Here is a 16,403-nt window from a genome sequence, read left to right on the forward strand (position 1 = left end):
GTCCCAGTGCCCACAATCCTGACTGTGATTGGGTCCCAGTGCCCACATGCTTGACTATGATTGGTTCCTGGACCCCACAGTTTTGGCTGTGATTGGCTGATTGGTTGTTGATCCTGGATGTAAACAGGAAATGCTGGGAAAATACAGCAGATGGGGCAGTATTTGTGGAGAGAAAGTGGAGTTACCGTTTCAGGTTGAGAGACTTGATTTTTGGGTGTTAAAAACTGTGGATGCTGTAAATCAGGAACAAAAGCATTACTTTGAAACAAAAACAAAAGTTGCTGGAAAAGCTCAGCAGGTCTGGCAACATCTGTGGAGGAGAAAACAGAGTTAATGTTTTGGGTCCAGTGACCCTTCCTCAGAACTGATGGAGGCTGGGAAAACGTCAGTTTATATGCAGAAAATAGGGAGGTGGAGAGGGGAGGGAGTACATGATAGGATAGACCAAAGAGCGAGAGAGACAGTTGGACAGATAAAGGAGTTGCTAGCAATCAAGCTGGGAGGTTGAATAGTTGTCAATGGGGACTGTTAGTGACTAACAACAGGTAGTCTGTAATAGCAGGCTATGTGGTAAAAAGGCCTAGTGTGTACGGTAGGGGGCTGGGACATAGGAGAGTTTAGGCCCTAAAATTATTGAACTCAATATTGAGTCCGGAGGGCTGTAGGGTCCCCCCAGCAGAAAATGAGGTGTTGTTTCTCCAGCTTGCGTTGGGCTTCACTGGAACACTGTAGCAAGCCGGAGACAGAGATGTTGGCCAGGGAGCAGGGTGGTGCGTTAAAGTGGCAGGCAACAGTTGGTTCTTTTTTGCAAGCAGAATGTAGGTGTTACAGTCTCCGAGTCTACGCTTCGTTTCCCCAGTGTAGAGGAGACCGCATTGTGAGCAGCGAATGCAGTAGACTAGATTCTGGGAAGTGCAGGTGAAGTGTTGCTTCACCTGGAAGGTATGTTCGGGTCTTTGGATAGTGGGGAGGGAGGAGGTAAATGGGCAGGTGTTGCACCTTCGCCGGTTACAGGGGAAGGTGCCGTAGGGCTGTGGGGAGATGTTGGAGGTGAAGGAAGTGTGGACCACGGTGTCCCAGAGGGAATGGTTCCTGCAGAAGGTGGACAAGGGAGGGGAGGGGAGGGGAATATGTGTCTGGTGGTGGCACCTTGCTGGAGGTGGCGGAAATGGTGCCTGATGATCTTCTGGATGTGGATGCTGGTGGGATGGTAGGTGAGGATAAGGGGAACCCTATCGCTGTTACGGGAGGGAAGAGAAGGGGTGAGGGTGGAAGTGTGGGAGATGGGTTGGACCTGGTTGAGGGCCCTGTCAACAACGGAGCTGGGGAATCCTCAGTGGAGGAAGAAGGTGGACATTTCGGAGGCTCCCTTGTCGAAGTTGGCCTCGTCTGAACATATGCGACGGAGACGGAGGAACTGAGAGAATGGGATGGAGTCTTTACAGGAAGTGGGGTGTGAGGATGTATCGTCCAGGTAGCTTGGGAGTCAGTGGGTTTATAGTGGATATTAGAGGCCAGTCTATCCCCAGAAATGGAAACAGAAATATCGAGGAAGGGAAGGGAAGAGTCAGAGATAGACCAGGTGAACGTGATGGCAGGGTGGAAATTGGAGGCGAAATTGATGAAGTTTTCCAATTCCAGACAAGAGAGGGAAGCAGCACCAATGAAATAGTTGTTGGTGGGGGCCAGAATAGGACTGGAACAAGGAATGTTCCTCGTACCCCACAAAGAGACAGGCATAACTAGGTCCCATGCAGATACCCATGGCAACCTCTCTGACCTGAAGAAAATGAGAGCAGTTGAAAGAGAAGTTGTTGAGGGTGAGGACAAGCTCGGCCAAGCTGAGGAGGGTGGTGGTGGATGGGGATGGTTCATGTCTTTGCTCCAGGAAGAAGCGGAAAGCCCTAAGACCCTCCTGGTGGGGAATGGATGTGTAAAGGGATTGCACATCCATGGTAAAAAGGAGGTGGCTGAAGCCGGTAAACTGGAAGTTTTGAAACTGGCGTAAGGCGTCAGATGAATCATGGATGTATGTGGGCAGGGATTGGACCAGGGGGAGAAGACTGAGTCAAGGTAGGAAGAGATGAGTTCTGTGGGGCATGAGCAGGCTGAAACAATGGTTCTGCCTGGACAGTCCTGTTTGTGGATTTTTGGCAGGAGGTAGAAACGAGCTGTGTGGGGTTGGCGGACTATTAGCTTGGAAGCGGAATGGGAGAGATCACCGAATGAAATGAGATCAGTAACCGTAGTGGATACAATGGCCTGATGTGCCATGGTGGGGTCATAGTCCAGGGGAAGGTGGGAGGAGGTATCTGAGAGCTGGTGCTCAGCCTCTGCAAGGTAGAGGTCAGTACGCCAGACAACAACAGCACCGCCCTTATCGGCAGGCTTGATGACAAAGTTAGGGCTATATCTGAGTGCACGGAGTGCAGCCAGTTCAGAGGGAGGTAGGTTGGATTTGGTGAGAGGGGCAGAGAAATTGAGGCGACTAACGTCACGTCGACAGTTCTCAGTGAACAGTTCTCTGCTTCTGAGTGATGAGGAGAGCCATATATCAGGATGATTTGGTGGGAGTGGAAGGGGGAGATAGTTGTGTGACAACAGGAGGTACAGTAGCTCAGAAGCCTGAGGCTGAGTAAATGTGGGGCTGAGGCAACCTCAGTCCACCCTCTTTTCTTGGAGGCTTGGTCACTAAGATTGACAATGTTCCACACTTTAGCCTCAGTGATCCAGCATTCCCTATAACTGAACTCCATGGAGGGGGCAAACATTTAGCTCTTTAATGGGAGGCCTCATTTCCGGCTGCCTTTGCATTTGACGTCCAGCTTCATTTCAGGAATGAGGCAAAATGGCAGCTTCGAGATCAGCTTAAATTTTTAATGTATCTTCTCAAGGCGTCCTGGCGGGTCGTTAACCGTTCAAGATAATTCGACCCAGATCGGGATCATTTTGGAATGAAAGAGCGTTAATGATGATTTGTCATCCCAAGCTGCTTATTTTAAAAGGAGCTGAAGGGTTTGAGGTTTCTTTGTTTTATTGCCGATGAATACATTTTAAAAAGTGAATGTTTCCACATCATACACTGGCCTTGCAGAATTGAACAGTGCTGCCAGGTGTTACCAGAGCCAGGGTGTGGCACTCAAGGATGTGTTTGACCAAAAAGGGGCCAGATATCAAGCCTGGCCATGACCCAGAGTGCTGATTCTGGGTTCTGGTGACAGAGAAGGGACTTTTGGGACAACATGGATTGTTTGAGGCACCAGGAGCTGAGCGACCTTCAATTGGTGCTATCAGCCTCCCACAGCTTTATGTTTTGAGGTCATTTTCACTGTGTGGGTACATTGAAAATTAATTTTTTGTTTGAAAAAAGCCATCTGGTATTTTCGGAATGCTTCAATCATTTTTTTTTGCCCCAGGGTAGGTATAAGCACTCAATTCACATCAACGTTTCCATGAAGCAGAGATGGTTATTAAATCTACCATTCATGGATAATCTGGGATACCCAGTGTTCACAACACATCCAGCCCCTTACACCTTGGCTCCTCCTTAACCCTCACATGTCACCCAGCTCACTGTGAATTTGGATTCAGGAAGGTGTCTGCTTGCGTTCTGTGAAACAAAATGTTGATTGTTTTCAAGAAGAACTTAAATGCCATTCTTTTGGTCTGAAAGGGGAGAATTTAGCGAAAGCGGGAACAGGGTTTTTTGAGTTGGATAGTCTGGCGCCATCGATGGAGAGAAATCAGGGTTAATGTTTTTGAGTTGTGCGATCTTCCTCAAAACTCTGTGGAACTTCTGAGGAAGGGTCACTTGACCCGAAATATTAACCCTGATTTCTCTCCGCAGATGCTGCCAGACCCTGCTGAGTTTTTCCAGCAATTTCTGTTGTTGTTGTTGTTTCTAATTTACAGCATCCGCAGTTCTTCGGGCTTTTGTTTTGAGTTGGATGATCAGCCATGATGAATCTGAAGGGCTGAATAGCTTACTCCTGCTCCTGTTGTCTCAGGTTCAATGTTATGGGAGTGCCTGCGGCTGTGGGGTGACATCCTGATTCACTCACTATCCATTAACACTTCAGCAAGAGTCCAATAGACTTGACCAATCACCCTAGGCTGGAACCCAAGGTAGCTGGAGGCACCAGGCTATGGAAAGTGATTCTCTGTCAGCACCTGAGCCGTGGGAGTGTGACGATAAGGAGGGGAGTGGGTCGGGGGGAGAGGAGTGAAACGTGGGATGTCGAACTTTAGTTCAAAAGCGATCCTAGACACAATGCCACATTTTCCCCAGAAGTCCAGTCTCCCTCACCGTCTCTTTCTCTCACTCTTGTTGCTCTCACTCTCAACTTCCTTCTCTCCCTCTCTCTCTCGCTCTCGCACTCTTTCTCCCCTAAAGAAACCAGCCCGGCCGTGATCTCTTTCTCCCCGTCCCTCGCCCACGCTCCTTCTTTTCCTCTGCTGCCTTTAACCTGTCCAGTTTCCCGTTTTCCAGACATGCCCCCAAAGAGGAAGTCGGCTGCCACCAAATCAAATGCCAAGCAGAAGAAGGTCAAAGTTGAGCCGGAGGAAGATAATGTCAAGTCCACTGTTGAAGCTCTAAAAGCTGCTCCGAGCGTCAAGGCTAAAGCTAAGATAGACGAGCACTGTCCTCTGAGCACCGACACATTGGCTGAGGTAGGTGCGATATTGGCCTCCTGCCAGGTCCACCCCATATTATCCACCTCGCCAGTCTCTAAAACCCAGTTAAGGACAGACACAGTCCTTTACCATGTGTACCACAGCAGTAAGGGCTTTCCTACTACATAGATCGTAACTCATACCTTCTGCTCCAGATTCACGAGGACTACGACTGCATGTTGAACCAAACCAACATCGGAAACAATAACAACAAGTTCTACATCATCCAGCTGATCGAACTCAATGGCTCGTATTACTGCTGGAACCGCTGGGGTCGAGTGGTAAGTAGCTTTGGCACCAAGTCCTTCACCCATCTGTGAACCCACCACCCGAATCCAGTCCAGAGGAGCACCGGGTATGGAGGGACTCTCCAGCAAGGAGAGGTTGAGAAGGTGGGGCCTGTACCTCATTGGAGTTTAGAAGAATGAGAGGTGTCCTTGTTGAAATAAAACAAAATTCTGAGGAGAGATGATGGGGTAGATGGGGAGAGGTTGTGTCCCCCGTCGTGGGAGAGTCCTGGAACAGAAGGCACCACCTCAGACAGAGGTGAGGGACATCTTCTGTCAGAGGGGAAATGAATATGTGGAATTCTTTACTGCAGACAGCTAGGTTGCTGAGTATATTCAAGGCTGAGGTCCTTTTTCAAATAAAGGGCGTCAAGAGGCACGGGGAAAAGGCACAAAAGTAGAATTGAGGATTATCTGAACACTCCAGCTCGAAGGAGTTCCCACCTTCCTGTTAAGGGCGGCGCGGTGGCACAGTGTTTAGCACTGCTGCCTCACAGTGCCAGGGACCCGGATTCGAATCCACCCTCGGGTGAATGTCTGTGTGGAGTTTGCACATTCTCCCCGTGTCTGCATGGGTTTCCTCCGGGTGCTCCGGTTTCGTCCCACATTCCAAAGATGTGCAGACTAGGAGGATTGGCCATGCGAAATTGCCTGTAGTGTTCAGGGATGTGTAGATTCGGTGGGTTATAGAGGGATGGATCTGGGTGGGATGCTCTGAGGGTCAGTATGGACTTGTTGGGCTGAAGGGCCTGTTTCCACACTGTAGGGATTCTATTGATAATCTCATTGAATGATGGATATGCCTCAAGGTCTGTCGAACTGTCTAATCCCCACACTTAAACCCTCTGCTCACATCCTGAACAGGGAGCAAATGCCTTTCCGATTATGCTCCCAGAGAAGGGTCTGGGATGGGGGACAGGGTGACGGAGCAGGGTCTGGGCCAGTGGTGGTGGGGGAGAGGCAGGAGCACGTAGTTAAATGGAGCGCTAGAGATGTACAGCACGGAAACAGACCCTTCAGTCCAACTCATCCATGCTGACCAGATATCCTAAATTTATCTAGCCCCACTTGCCAGCAATTGGCCCATATCCCTCTAAACACTTCCTATTCATGTACCCATTCAGGTGCCTTTTAAATGTTGTTATTGTACTCACCTCTGCCATTTTCTCTGGCAGCTCATTCCATACACCCACCGCCCTCTGCCCCTTGGGTCCCTTTTAAACCTTTTCCCTCTCACCTCAAACCTATACCCTCTAGTTTTGGACTTCCCCTACCCTGGAGAAAAGACTTTGGCTGTTCACTCTATCCATGCCCCTCATGATTTTATAAAACTCTACAAGGTCACTCCTCAGCCTCTGATACTCTAGAGAAAATAGCCCCAGCCCTGGCAACATCCTTGTAAATCTTTTTTGAAACCTTTTGAGTTTCACAACATCCTTCCTATAGCAGGGAGACCAACTACACTGAACTCAGTATTCCAAAAAGAGTCCGACCAATGTCCTGTACATGACCTCCTAACCCAACATATTCTTGTTACTCATTAACGACTATATTACACACAGTTCACAAAAATACGTTGTTGGTTTTTGTTTTGCCTAATCACTCTGTTCCTTTGGAGAATATTGTGGAGAGGATCGGCAAAGTGGTTAACAATCTGACATTATATCTTCACACTCTTCCCCGTGTGCAGTAGGGAAGGGGTCTCCAGGATAATAGAAACAGTCTGATGTGAACAACGCATTCCGTGCCTAACATTATCCCATGCGTCATCCTGCACAGTGGGAGGCTGCATTGCGTAACTCTGTGTGTGTGTGTGTGTGTGTGTGCGCGCGCTGCAGTACCCAGAGGGAAATGAGTATCCCACATCATGTAGAATTCCCAGGTGGAATTGCAGCCACTGCTGCCTGGAACTTTCCGAGTGGGGCAAGTATGGCTGCAGCACTGGAAATGGAGTGAAATGCTGAATTCTGATTATTTCAGGACCCTGTGACCCTCCCGTGAATCCCTAGAAACACGGAGTCTAGGAGCAGCAGTAGGCCTTTCAGTCCTTTGAGCCTGCTGCACAGTTTAACATAATCATGGTTGAACATCCAACTCACCATCCTGTTTCCACTTTCTTCCCATACCTTTAGCCTCAAGAATTGTATCTAACTCCTTCTTGAAAGCATTCAATGTGTTGGACTCAACCATTTTCTGTGGCAGTGAATTCCATAGGCTCACCACTCTCTGGGTGAAGACATTTCACTTCACCTCAGTCCTAAATGGCCCACCCCGTATCCTTAAACTGTGACCCCTGGTTCTGGACTTCCAGTCATTGGGAACAGCCTTCCTGTGCTCACTCTGTGTGGTCCTGTGAGAATTTTTTCTGTTTCTATGAGATCCCCCTCATTCTGCTGAGCTCTAGTGAATAGTCCAAACAGATCTAGTCTCGCAAATGTATCACCCGCTGTTTTAAGAAGGGAGGGACTCAGAAGACAGGGACTCTTACACTGGTTAGTCTGACCTTGGTCTTTGGGAAGATTTTAGAGTCCATTATTAAGAATGAGATTGTGGAGTACTTGGAAGTGCACGGTAAAATAGGACTGAGCCAAGGGGAGGCCATGCCTGACAAATGTGTTAGAATTCTTTGAGGAGCTAACGAGCAAGTTAGACAAAGAAAAGCCAGTGGATGTGATCTGTTTGGATTTCCAGAAGATTTTGTCACATAGGAGACTGCTACAAAAGAGCCCATGGTGTTAGGGCAAGGTGCTGGCATGGATAGAGGATTGGCTGCCTGGCCGAAGGCAGAGATTGGGGATAAAAGGGTCTTTTTCAAGACAGCAGCCAGTGACTAGTGGAGTTCAGCAGGGGTTAGTGTTGGGACCACAGCTATTTTCATTACACATTAATGCTCTGGATGAGGGAGCTAGGGGCATGCTTGCTACATTTGCAGATGACACAAAGATAGGCAGAGGGACGGACAGCGTTGAAGAGGCAGGGAGGCTGCAGAAGGACTTGAACAGGCTTGGACAACGGGCAAAGAAGTGGCAGATGGAATATAATGTGGGAAAGTATGAGGTCGTGCACTTGGTAGGAGGAATAGATGTGTGGACTATTTTCAAAATGGGGAAAGGCTTCGGAAATCTGAAGCAGAAAAAGACTTAGGAGACCTGGTTCAGCACTCTATTAAGGTTAACGCGCAGGTTCAGTTGTCAGTTAGGAAGGCAAATGCAATGGTAGCATTCATTTTGAGAGGGCTAGAATACAAAAGCAGCGATGTACTGCTGAGGCTGTATAAGGGTCTGGTCAGACTGCATTTGGAATATTGTGAGCAGTTTTGGGTCCCATATCTGAAGAAGGATTTGCTGATGTTGGAAAGGGTCCAGAGCAGGTTTACAACAATGATCCTAGGTGTAAAGAGCTTGTCACATAAGGAGTGGTTGAAGACTCTGTGTCTGTACTCGATGGAATTTAGAAGGATGAGGGAGGGATCTGATTGAAACTTGCAGAATACTGAGAGGCCTGGATAGAGTGGACGGAGGAGATGTTTCCAATACTAGGAGAGACTCGGACACGAGGGCACAGCTTCAGGATGAAGGGACAACCCTTTAGAACTGAGATAAGGAGGAATTTCTTTGGCCAGTGGGTGGTGACTCTGTGGAACTCATTGCTGCAGAGGGCTGTGTAGGTCAAGTGATTGACTGTATTTAAGACAAAGATGGATAGGTTTTTGATTTGGAAAGTGATCAGTGGTTACAGGGTGAAGGAAGGAGAGTGGGGTTGAGAAACATATCAGTCATGATCGAATGGTGGAGCAAACTGGATGCGCTGAATGGCCTGATTCTGCTCCTATATCTTATAGTCTCACAGTCTCTTCATATGTCAGTCCTACCATCGCTGGAATCAATCTGGTCAACCTCCATTGCACTCCTTCTACAGCCAGAACACCCTTCCTCAAACAAGGAGACCAAAACAGGTCCAGGGACTGGAGCCTGAGAATGAAAGCCAATGTTTTTGGAAAGTAATGTTTAATGGAGCCAAGTAACCCTTTCCTAATGTAAGGCCTCTGTTGAGGCCTTAAGCCCCTGATGAGTCCTTTGAATTTGGCTCAGCATGGGGACTAAAGTGTAAATATGTTCCATTCTCAGAACGCTCAGCATTTTTCTTTACACGCAAACAAACATCTGACAAGCTATCGTTAGCGAATGCATCTGAGTGAAACCTGACACTTCTGCATAATTCCTTCCTGTCACACACTGCCTACCCTGCAGCTCACACTTGACAAGACGTTTCACACCCCATTGGTTTCCAGTTTTTCTGGAAAATAACTTCCCAAAGTCGACCTCTGCAAAGGGAAATCCCTGTGCGGATTCCCAATGAGATGTTTATGGTTGAGCAGTCGTGTGAAAGATAAAAACAGCACTCGTGTAGTAATTCCATAATAAAAAAACAGAACCAGCTGGAAACACAGATAAAGACTGTCCTGAAAGCTTAGGGCAGGCTTCCCGCAGCTTTGAGTGCCAGGTGAAATCTTTAAGATGCCTTGTCTGTCCCTGCTCAACAGGGAGAAGTTGGCCAAAGTAAACTGGGCTCTCCGGTTGTCCTGAATGCCGCTGTGAAGGATTTTGAAAAGAAGTTCAAAGACAAGACCAAGAATGACTGGGTGAACAGAGAGTCCTTTGTGGCACACCCTGGAAAATACACCATGATTGAAGTCCAGCAGGGCTATGAGGAAGCGATGATTGTGAAGGTAGGTCAAGCTTGGGGTGGCACTTCTATCCTGCTTTTATTTTGTAAGAGGCTGTGACAGTCCCAGGTCTCCCAGAGTCAGCAGTGGGTTTGTTTTCTCCATAGACTCTCGTGATGTGCTTGATGGTGATCGCTGTTAAGGGAGGAGAGAGCCAGCAGGAGGAGGGATAAAGCTTGTCCACCTACGGCAGAGCTCACCTCATGTGGTTCCACCGACACAGGAAGACCAAAAAGCTGCAGTGTTTTAGTTGGAGACCTTTGGATGAAAGTTGGATGTAGGCAAGGAAGCAGAGCTTAGAGAAAATGTGGCAAATCGAAAGATTTTGATTCCAAAGAAATGGAGGATTGCATGAGGTTTGGGAGAAGGTTCAAGACCCATGGAAAGGATGGGCTAATCTGGTCTTGTGAAATTTCATCATACCGAGGATAGGGGCAAACTGTGTGATGTTTGGAATTTTAAGAGTAACCAGAGAGGTTTTTTTTTAAAGGGGAAGGGATGGTTTGGCACTACAGAGGTCTGAGATGGTTGGAATAGCAAAAATGAAAGTTAGGGATGAGAGAGAAATTGCAGTATACCACAAGGTGAAGGTCCGGGGTAGGGTGGGAAGATTCTAAAAGGCAGGATTAGGCAAGGGAGAGCAGAAGGCACTGTCCTTTTGGACTAAGTACATACTGGGACAATCCTTGTGCTGTTTCTTGTTTGATTACAGAACGACACTGTGGATGGAGGCACAGCAGTGAATAAGAAAGTCAAACCTTGCACTTTAGACAAGCCGACTCAGGAGTTGGTCACTCTCCTCTTCAGTCATGATATGTTCAAGGAGCAGATGCAAACCATGAACTTGGGTAAGCCCTTCCTCTGAATTTATTATCACACGTATATAAAAATACAGTGAAAAATGTTTCCTGATGTGTTATAAGTAAAGTATTGCCGTGCTCCGGCACCATCTTGAAACACTGAATGTGATGTGAGATTTTACTGCAGCAGAGTTCATCCTTCTCTCTCTCTCCCCTTCTTGTTCCTCCTCCATTTGTTGCTTGACATCAGCGGTGCCTCTGAAACAGGCTCCAAGGTCTCAGTTATGGGTCTGGGCCACGGTCATGACCATAGTGTTTGAGCTGGAGCCGTGGGAATGGGGGGCATTGCGTAGGCTCTGTAACTCCTTTTCCACATCCTCCAGACCCTGTGGCCAGACATCGGTTGTTGGGGTCCTTTGCTGTCCTGTTCGCCCATGCTTCCACTCCTTCAGGGGCCTGGGCCTGGCCACGGAGCTGGACCCTCAGTTCAGACTGCGAGTCCAGGTCAGGGGAGTCACCTGCTCCTCGCTCGTCGGGAGACCCCAGGCTACGGTGGCTGGCCCATCTTGGCATTGCTGCCGCTGGAGGCCTCCTCCTTCACCCGTCACTCTTCAGGCTTTAAAGAAAACGGAGAAAGAAAAGAAAAAGAGGAAAAGCGAAAAATGAAAAGAGAAAGAAAGCAGATGGAAGTGGACTAGCCCCGGGTTCAGCCCTGCTACTCCGCCGCCATCTTGCAGGAAGGTTCCACTCTGTCCCAGACATGGCACGCTGAGCGTAAGTCATGTTCTTGAGGTCTGCTCTCCTACCCGCCACTCGTGGGCATCCCATCTCCAGCATTGTTGGTGGCGAGACCTGTTTATCTTTGTCACGTTGTAGTTAGATTGTGTATATCCTTCGAGCTGGCCTAGATTGAGCACTGGGCGCCAGCCCGTTGGGAGGTTAGCTTGGTTGACAGTGCTGTTGCCTATGAGCCTGAGCCACAAACCAGAGGCTCCAAACTGAAAAAGTACTAAGGGAACGCCTCACTGCTGGCCTCTGTTAGTTGAGAAACTAAATGGAGGCCCTTTTCGGTTTGATGTGAAAGACTCCACAATCTGAAAATGGAGTGGGGTTGATCATTTCTCTATCCACAAGATATAGGATCAGAATTAGGCCATTCAACCCAACAAATCTGCTCCATGTTTCGATCATGGCTAATATGTTCCTCAACTCCATTCTCCTGCCTTCTCCTGATCCCCTCACCAATCAAAAACCTATCTATCTTTGACTGAAATACAAGCAATGACTTGACCTCTGCAGGAATGAGTTCCACAGATTCACCACCCTCTGGTTGAAGAAATTCCTCCTCATCTCCGTTCTAAAGGATTGTCCCTTCACCCTGAGGCTGTGCCATCTGGGACCTACTCTCTCCTACTAATGGAAACATCATCTCTACATCCACTCTATCCAGGCCTCTCAGTATTGTGTAAGTTTCAATCAGATCCCCCCATCATCCTTCTAAACTCCATTGAGTACAGAGCCAGACTCTTCACCCGCTCCCTGTATGACATGCCTTTTATCCTCAGGATCCACTTTGTAAACCTCCTATGGACACACCAATGCCAGCACATCCTTCCTTAGATACAGGGTCTAAAAATGCTCACAATATTCCAAATGCAGTCTGACCAGAGCCTTGTACAGCCTCAACAGTACATCCCTGCTCTTGTATTCTAGCCCACGTGGAGTGAATGCTTACATTCCATTTGCCTTCCTAACTGCCAACTGAACCTGCACGTTAACCTTGAAATAGTGTACTAGGACTCCCAAGTCCCTTTGTGCTTCAAATTTCTGAAGCCTCTCCCCATTTAGAAAATAGTCTATGTCTCTATTCTTCCTACCAAAATTTATAACCTCACAATTTCCCACATTGTACTCCATCTGCCATTTCTTTGCTCACTCTCCTAGCCTGTCCAAGTCCTTCTGCAGCCTCCCCGCTTCCTCAACACTATCTGTCCCACTGCCTATCTTTGTGTCATCTGCAAACTAAGCAATAATGTCCTCAGTTCCTTTGTCCAGATCATTAATGTATAACATGAATAGCAGTGGTCCCAACTCCACTAGTCACCAGCTGCCATCCTGAAAAAGACCCCTTTATCCCAACTCCCTGCCTTCTGCCAGTCAGCCAATCCGCTGTCCATGCCTGTACCTTGCCCTAACACCATGGGCTCTTATCTTATTTAGCAGCCTCCTTCACAGCTCCTTGTCAAAAGTCTTCTGGAAATCCCAATGGATCATGTCCACTGCTTGTTACACGCTGGAAGAATTCTAACAGCTTTGCCAGGCGTGACCTTCCCTTGACGAGGCTGTGCTGACTCTACCCTATTTTACCAGGCATTTCCAAATACTCTGCAATCCCATCCTCAATAATGGACTCTCAAATCTTACCAATGACCAAGGTTATAGGCCAGGCTAACCAGCCTATAGTTTCTTGTCTTCTATCTCCCTCCCTTCTTAAACAGTGGTGTTACATTCAGTATTTTCCAGTCCTCTGGGACCCTCCTGACTCCAGTAATTCCTGAAAGATCACCACCAATACCTCTACAATCTCCTTAGCTATCTCCTTTGGAACTCTGGGGTGTGGTCCGTCTGATCAGGATGTTTTATCCACCTTCAGACCTTTCAGGATCCCCAGCACCTTCTCCTTGGTGATGGCCACTACACTCACCTCTGCCACTGACACTGTTGAAGTTCTGGTTTGCCGTTGTTATCTTCCACTGTGAAAACTAATGCAAAGTTCCCAATCATTTCTTCTGCCATTTCTTTGTTCCCCATTCTGCTTCTCCAGCCTCATTTTCTAGTGGTCTAATGTCCACTTTTGCCTCTCTCTTTCTTTTAGATATTTAAAAGAAATTGTTACAATCTTCTTTTATATTACTAGCTAGCTTCCTGTCATATTTCATCTTCTCTCCACTTATTGCTTTTGTTTTTAGTTATCCTCTGCCGGTTTTGAAAGACCTCCCAATTTCATCTTCATCGTTCCACAACAAGCAGTGAGCAGATGGTCTGCTATGTATCAAAAACAAATCCCAGCCTCTCCTTATAACACAAACTGTGTGGACAGATTGGATCCTGCATTTCTTCCATTGTTACGGTGACTACAATCCAAAGCTGCTTCATTAGCTGTTAAGTGGCCCCACGAAAGGTGCAATAGAAATGCAGATTCTGCCTGTTCTCTGGTGTAAATTAATATGGAGAATGAGTGACTGATGTGGTATAGGGTCAGTCATACAGCACAGAAAGAGACCCTTCGGTCCAACTCATCCATGCCGACCATAATCCCAAACTAAACTAATCCCATTTTCCTGTATTGGCCCTTATCCCTCCAACCACTTGTAATTATCCAAATGTCTTTTAAACATTGTAACTGTACCCACATTCACCATTTCCCCTGGAAGTTCATTCCACACACTAACCACTCACTGTGTAAAAGAAAAGTTGCCCCTCATCTTTTTTTAAAATCTTTCTCCTCTCACCTTAAAAATATGCCACTTAGTTTTGAACCTGCTGTTCACCTTGTCTATATCCCTCATGATTTTATAAACCTCTATAAGGTCACTCCTCAATCTCCTACACTCCAATGAAAAAAGTCACAGCTTATCCTGCCTCTCTTTAAAACTCAAATGCTCTGTTCCCAGCAACATCCTGGTAAATCTTTTCTGAACCCTCTCCAGTTTAATAATATCCTTCCTATAACTGAGTGACTGGAACTAGACACGGTACTCCAGACGAGGCCTCACCAATATCCTATACAACCTCAACATGACACTTAGAAGAATCCTTACAATGTGGAAACAGACCATTTGGCCCAACAAGTTGGCACCAACCCTCTGAAGAACATCCCATCCAGACCTGTCCCCTTTCCCTGTAATCCCCATGACTAACACACCTAACCTACACATCCCTGAACGCTACGGGAATTTAGCGTAACCAATCCACCTAATTTGTTCATCTTTGGACTGTGGGAGGAAACCACAGCACCCGGAGGAAACCCACGCAAACACTGGGAGAATATGCAAACTCTGCACAGACAATCACCCGAGGCTGGAATTGAACCCAGGTCCCTGGTGCTGTGAGGCAGCAGTGCTAACCACTGAGCCACCGTGCTGCCCCAACTTTTCTCAGGTTGAACATGTGAGGGTTCTTAGCTCCTAAGTTAAAGATGGTTAGACAGCTCCAATGGTTCAGCGTGTACTATACACTGTTATCCTAAGTTCAATACCATAGAACTTTTGAACACCAAATTAAAGTGAAGTCACATATGTGAAAGATCGCACAGCAAGGGAGCTCTTCCTTGTCTCTTGGCCAATATTTATTCTTCTGTCAACATCAAAAAAGCAAAGTATTTGGTCATTTCACACTAATACAGAAGGGAAATACTGCAGTTGCTGGAAATTGGAAATAAATCTGAGAAAGCTGGCGATACTCCAGCTTGTCAGGCAGCATCTGTGAGAGAGAACGAGAGTGAATATTTCTCCCCACACCCCTGACTCCCTGGCCAATGAAATTGTTTCTCCTTTTTTGATCTCTGTCTTTATCACAAGCCCTTCTAACTTTGAGTCCCTCTACCAAATCTCCTCTGACGCTTTGAGAAGAAACATTTTATCCCACCCAATTTGTTTTTCTAAAGGACTTGGAATGCCATTTTCACTGATTTGGCATCAGTGACGAAGAAAACGGAATTGTAGAACCCTAGAATATCCCACATTTGTTTCCTATCCCATGCTAATCTGAGCTGACGGGCTCAGTGCTCCAAACTAGAGAGAGAATCTTCCAGTCAGTGTTCCTGCCCTGCTCACTGTCTGTTGGTCCCATTCTTTGGTAAGATGTGTGTGTTAGTGAGGGTACAGTTAGTCTTTCTGCTGCTTCCTGTGAGTGCACATGTAGAGAGATCAATTGGAGAGAACAGTGGATCCTTATCCAGGCAAACCCCTTCAGGAGATGATAAATGATGGGCTGCATAAATGATAGTTCTATCTCTCCTGCTGTTGGTCTGATCAGATGTGAAGAAGATGCCTCTTGGAAAGTTGAGTAAACAGCAAATTGCCAAGGGTTTTGATGCACTGGATGAGATTGAGGCAGCCTTGAAGCCATCTCCCAACAGAAAGCAGCTGGAGGAGCTGTCCTCGAAGTTCTACACCATCATCCCTCACTACTTCGGACGCAGTAGACCCCCAGTGATTGATACTTCGGAAGTGATCCAAGCCAAAAGAGACATGCTACTGGTAATTGTCCTTCTAAGTAGTCAAAGGTTTATTTGTCAGACCATGCTTGGTGCTAGTGCAGACTTTAAGCAGACATTGTGCAGTCAGTCTCTATCTCTTGCTGTCATCTTCCCCAGAACAGACACCCATTGAGTAGCCATGTTTTACCAGCCCTTATTACTTTCCAGATATCTTGCTGTTGTGCCTCGGTTGACCAGAGACAATCTTCAGAAGCACAGATCCTTTTCGTGTCCCAATCCTGTTGATTAATCTTACCTCAACTGATGGCCTGACCCAACCTTCTTCCTATATTCTCTAATCAGGATACGCAGTCTCCACTCAGTAGCACAATTACAATGTGTAAAAATACCCAGAAACTGAAGCTACACAGTGCAGGGAAGTCAATGACATTCCCAGTGATCCCTCATTGATATTCCCAGTGACCTCTCAATGACATTCCCAATGTGTTGGTGTGAGTGTGAAGAACTTGGAGCCTATAGTCCAATGTGGAAATTACACATTAATGTAAGGAGTCTGTCACTGGTTTGTTAGTCACTGCCAGCAGACACTTCTCACCCCATGTCTCTCTTTCCCCACGACCAACCTCCAACGCCCCCTCCACCGTGTGCTCCCCCCCCCACCACACACACACACACACACACACACACACACACAC

At 47.2% G+C, this 16,403-nt stretch overlaps 1 protein-coding gene across 1 annotated transcript in view; it reads left to right on the forward strand.

Moving 5' to 3' along the window:
- Positions 1 to 142: 142 nt before the first annotated feature.
- The window catches only part of parp3 (poly (ADP-ribose) polymerase family, member 3), a 33,307-nt gene continuing 17,046 nt past the window's right edge, over positions 143 to 16,403 (forward strand). The window contains exons 1-6 of the mRNA XM_048606507.1: positions 143 to 193; positions 4,490 to 4,671; positions 4,830 to 4,955; positions 9,505 to 9,690; positions 10,400 to 10,535; positions 15,525 to 15,748. Of these exons, the coding sequence (XP_048462464.1) occupies positions 151 to 193; positions 4,490 to 4,671; positions 4,830 to 4,955; positions 9,505 to 9,690; positions 10,400 to 10,535; positions 15,525 to 15,748 (897 nt within the window). The 5' untranslated portion in view covers positions 143 to 150. The remainder of the gene's footprint in view (positions 194 to 4,489; positions 4,672 to 4,829; positions 4,956 to 9,504; positions 9,691 to 10,399; positions 10,536 to 15,524; positions 15,749 to 16,403) is intronic.

Source organism: Rhincodon typus, chromosome 16 (assembly GCF_021869965.1).
Source record: "Rhincodon typus isolate 14 chromosome 16, sRhiTyp1.1, whole genome shotgun sequence".
Taxonomy (NCBI): Eukaryota; Metazoa; Chordata; class Chondrichthyes; order Orectolobiformes; family Rhincodontidae; genus Rhincodon; species Rhincodon typus.